The sequence below is a fragment of the Anas acuta genome, unplaced genomic scaffold (genome assembly GCF_963932015.1).
Source record: "Anas acuta unplaced genomic scaffold, bAnaAcu1.1 SCAFFOLD_258, whole genome shotgun sequence".
Classification (NCBI taxonomy): Eukaryota; Metazoa; Chordata; class Aves; order Anseriformes; family Anatidae; genus Anas; species Anas acuta.
In genome coordinates, this window is record NW_027076327.1 from 252 (window position 1) to 4,865 (window position 4,614).

The 4,614-nt window shown below is 59.4% G+C and overlaps 1 protein-coding gene across 1 annotated transcript; it reads left to right on the forward strand.

Annotated features, from left to right (window-relative positions):
* Positions 1-3,087: 3,087 nt before the first annotated feature.
* LOC137849300 (salivary acidic proline-rich phosphoprotein 1/2-like) lies at positions 3,088-3,995 on the forward strand. Its single transcript, XM_068668829.1, has 2 exons — positions 3,088-3,697; positions 3,930-3,995. Exons 1-2 carry the CDS (start codon positions 3,353-3,355, stop codon positions 3,993-3,995), a joined length of 411 nt encoding a protein of 136 aa, XP_068524930.1. The 5' UTR covers positions 3,088-3,352.
* The last annotated feature ends 619 nt before the right edge of the window (positions 3,996-4,614 follow it).

Genomic DNA, 4,614 nt, shown 5'->3' on the forward strand with positions numbered 1-4,614 from the left:
TCAGACTTCTCCCATGCCGGCTAGGGTTATGTTTAGGGATGCTCGGAAACAGCGAACCCGGAGGGTCCAGTTGCATGTGGGGCTGCGTAAAGGCTCCCCTGGGGAGTTCACTTGTACCCAAAGCCTTCCTTTGGGGGCACATTTGGATGGGCGAAAAGGGCTCGTAACGCATTTCCCGGGGCCTGATTTTTCAGTCATCATCCATTCCGGCTAGGACTATGTTTAGGGATGCTCGGAAACAGCGAACCCGGAGGGTCCAGTTGCATGTCGGGCTGCGTAAAGGCTCCCCTGAGGAGTTCATTGTACCCAAAGCCTTCCTTTGCGGGCACTTTTGGATGGGCGAAAAGGGCTTGCAACGCATTTCCTGGGTCCTGATTTTTCAGTCGTCTTCGATGCCGGCTAGGGCTATATTTAGGGATGCTCAGAAACAGCGAACCCGGAGGGTCCAGCTGCATGTGGGGCTGCGTAAAGGCTCCCCTGGGGAGTTCACTTGTACCCAAAGCCTTCCTTTGGGGGCACTTTTGGATGGCGAAAAGGGCTCGCAACGCATTTCCTGGGGCCTGATTTTTCAGTTGTCATCGCTGCCGGCTAGGGCTATGTTTAGGGATGCTCGGAAACAGCGAACGCGGATGGTCCAGTGGCATGTGGGGCTGCGTAAAGGCTCCCCTGGGGAGTTCACTTGTACCCAAAGCCTTCCTTTGGGGGCACTTTTGGATGGGCGAAAAGGGCTCGGAACGCATTTCCTGGGGCCTGATTTTTCAGTCGTCTTCGATGCCGGCTAGGGCTATGTTTAGGGATGCTCGGAAACAGCGAAACCGCAGGGTCCAGTTGCATGTGGGGCTGCGTAAAGGCTCCCCTGGGGAGTTCACTTGTACCCAAAGCCTTCCTTTGGGGGCACTTTTGGATGGGCGAAAAGGGCTCGGAACGCATTTCCTGGGGCCTGATTTTTCAGTCGTCTTCGATGCCGGCCAAGGCTATGTTTAGGGATGCTCGGAAACAGCGAACGCCGAGGATCCAGTTGCATGTGGGGCTGCGTAAAGGCTCCCCTGGGGAGTTCTCTTGTACCCAAAGCCTTCACTTGGTGACACTTTGGGATGGTCCAAAGGGGCTTGCAACGTGTTTCCTGGGGCCTGATTTTTCATTCGTCTTCGATGCCGGCTAGGGTTACGTTTAGGTTTGCTCAGGAACAGCGAACCCGAGGGTGCAGTTGCATGTGGGGCTGCGTAAAGGCTCCCCTGGGGAGTTCTCTTGTACCCAAAGCCTTCCTTTGAGGGCACTTTTGGATGGTCCAAAGGGGCTCGCAACGCATTTCCTGGGGCCTGAGTTTTCACTCGTCTCCGATGACGGCTAGGGTTACGTTTAGGTTTGCTCAGGAACAGCGAACCCGGAGGGTGCAGTTGCATGTGGGGCTGCGTAAAGGCTCCCCTGGGGAGTTCACTTGTACCCAAAGCCTTCCTTTGGGGGCACTTTTGGATGGGTGAATGGGGCTTGAAACGTATTTCCTGGGGCCTGATTTTTCATTCGTCTTCGATGCCGGCTAGGGCTATGTTTAGGGATGCTCGGAAACAGCGAACCCGGAGGGTCCAGTTGCATGTGGGGCTGCGTAAAGGCTCCCCTGTGGAGTTCACTTGTACCCAAAGCCTTCCTTTGGGGGCACTTTTGGATGGGTGAATGGGGCTTGAAACGTATTTCCTGGGGCCTGATTTTTCATTCGTCTTCGATGCCGGCTAGGGATATGTTTAGGTTTGCTCTTGAACAGCGAACCCGGAGGGTCCAGTTGCATGTGGGGCTGCGTAAAGGCTCCCCTGGGGAGTTCACTTGTACCCAAAGCCTTCCTTTGGGGGCACTTTTGGATGGACGAAAAGGGGCTCGCAACGCGTTTTCTGGGGCCCGGTTTTTTAGTCTTCTCCCATGCCGGCTAGGCCTATTTTTAATCTTAATGTGAAGTAGCATACACGGAGTGTCAAGGTGCATTAGGGTGAGGGTGTGGTTGAGGGTGAGGTTGAGGGTGAGGGTGAGGGTTGTTAGGGTTAGGGGTTAGCGTTAGGGTTAGCGTTAGGGTTAGGGTTAGGGTTTGGGTTTGGGTTAGGTTTCGGGTTTGGGTTCGAGTTAGGGTTTCGGTTAGGGTTTGGGTTAGGGTTCGGGTTTGGGTTAGGGTTCGGGTTTGGCTTAGGTTTCGGGTTCGGCTTAGGGTTTTGGTTCGGGTTTGTGTTCAGGTTCGGGTTAGGGTTTGGGTTCGCGTTTGTGTTTGGTTTCGGGTTCGTGTTCAAGTTCTTGTTTGGGTTACTGTTAGGGTTCGGGTTAGGGTTAGGGTTAGGGTCCGGGTTCGGGTTAGGGTCCGGGTTCGGGTTCGGGTGGTGGTTCGGGTAAGGGTTCGGGTTCGGCGCCGCCTGGACACATTTTAGCACAGCACCACCCGGACACATTTAAGTGCGGCGCAGCCCGGAAACATTTTAGCGGGTCAGCGGCATTTGCGGGGCTCACGGGGGGGGGGTCCATGGGGCTTGGGGGGACCCCAAGGGATGGGGGGAAAGGGAACCAAAATGAGGGGGGAACCAAGTGTGCGGGGTGCGGTTGCCGGGGGGATGCATTTCCGTGGCACACCATGGGGGAACCAAAATGAGGGGGGAACCAAGTGTGTGGGGTGCGGTTGCTGGGGGGACGCATTTGCGGGGCGCACCGGTAGGGGGAACCAAAATGAGGGGGGACCAAGTGTGCGGGGTGCGGTTGCCAGGGGGACGCATTTGTGGGGCGCACCGGCGCGGGGGAACCAAAATGAGGGGGGAACCAAGTGTGTGGGGTGCGGTGTCCGGGTGAACGCATTTGCGGGGCGCACCGTGGGGGGGGGGGAACCAAAATGAGGGGGGAACCAAGTGTGCGGGGTGCGGTTGCCAGGGGGTTAGGGTTAGGGATAGGGTTAGGCTTAGGGTTCATTAGGGTTAGGGTTAAGGTTAGCGTTAGGGTTAGGGATAGGGTTAGGCTTAGGGTTCATTAGGGTTAGGGTTAGGGCTTAGGGCTATGGTTAGGGGGTTAGGGTTCGGGTTCGGGGTTCCTAAGAGGAGGAAGAGTTCTTCGGGGTTCCTAAGAGGAGGAAGAGTTCTTCGAGGAGGAGGAGGAGGAGGACGAGCTGGAGGAAGAGCTGGGCGAGGAGGACTTCGAGGAGGAGGAGGAGGAGGAGGAGTTCGAGGAGGAGGAAGGCCTCTCGGAGGAGGAGGACGAGGAGGAGGAAGAGGAGGAGGAGGAAGGCAGCGGGGCTGAGGAAAGCGCCCCCCCCACGGCCCCCCCCGCGGTGACGCTGCCGGAGGAGGAGGAGGAGGAGGAGGAGGAGGAAGAGGAGACAGGCGCCCTGCTGATGGAGGTGAATGAAGGCCAGCCCCCCCCCTGCCAGGAGGAGGAGGAGGAAGGGGGGGGCCCAGCAGCCCCCAGCGAATCAGGAGGAGGAGGAGGAGATGATGGGGGGGAGGAAGGGCAGCTCCCCACGGGTAGCCCCCAGCCCCCCCCGCCCCCCCCGAGGGTCCCCCCCCAGCCCTGGAAGCTGCGCCCCCCCCTCGCCCTCCGGAGCCGCCCCCCCGAGGGGCCCAAGGGGGAAGGGGGCAGCCCCGAACCCCCCCCCGCACCCCCCCCGGACCCCCCCCAGCTGCAGGGAGAGGAGGAGGAGGAGGAGGAAGAGCCCCCGCCCCCCCCGGGCAAGGGAGAGGTGAGTGTGGGGGGGTTTGGGGCAAGATTGGGGGGTTTTGGGGCAGTTTGTGTGGAACTGGGGTGGTTTGGGGCAAGATCGAGCGGGTTTGGGACAGTTTTGGGTGTGATTGAGGTGGTTTGGGGCAAGATGGGGTGGTTTTGGGGCACTTGGGGTGAGAAGGGGGTGGTGGGGGTGGGATGGGGTGGGGTCAGGGGTCGGGGGTCAGGCGCTGACCCCGCTGTGCCCCCAGGCCCCCGACCCCACGGCCTCCATGCTGGCTGACTTCATCGACTGCCCCCCTGACGCCGCCCCGTGACCCCGCCAGGACCCCCCCCCAACCTCAGAGCCCCCCAGAGCCCCTCCCCTGCCCCTCACCAGACCCCGACCCCCCCAGAACAAAATAAAGTTTCTAGAACCTTCCTCTCGGTGCCTTTGCGTTGGTTTTTGATGGGCGAAAGGGGCTGGGAAGGCTTTGGGTACAAGTGAACTCCCCGGGGGAGCCTTTACGCAGCCCCACATGCAACTGCACCCTCCGGGTTCGCTGTTCCTGAGCAAACCTAAACGTAGCCCTAGCTGTCATCGGAGACGAATGAAAAATCAGGCCCCAGGAAATGCGTTCCGATGGGGACGGACATACGGACAGCTGGGGATGGTCATACAGAGAGGAGTGGTTGGAGAGCTGCCAGGCAGAGAAGGACCTGGGAGTGATGGTGGACAGTCGGCTGAATATGAGCCAGCAGTGTGCTCAGGTGGCCAAGAAGGCCAACGGCATCCTGGCTTGTATCAGAAACAGTGTGACCAGCAGGGCTAGGGAGGTGATTGTCCCCCTGTACTCGGCTCTGGTGAGGCCGCACCTCGAGTACTGTGTTCAGTTTTGGGCCCTTCGCTACAAGAAAGATATCGAGGTGCTTGAGCGGGTCCAAAGAAGGGCGACG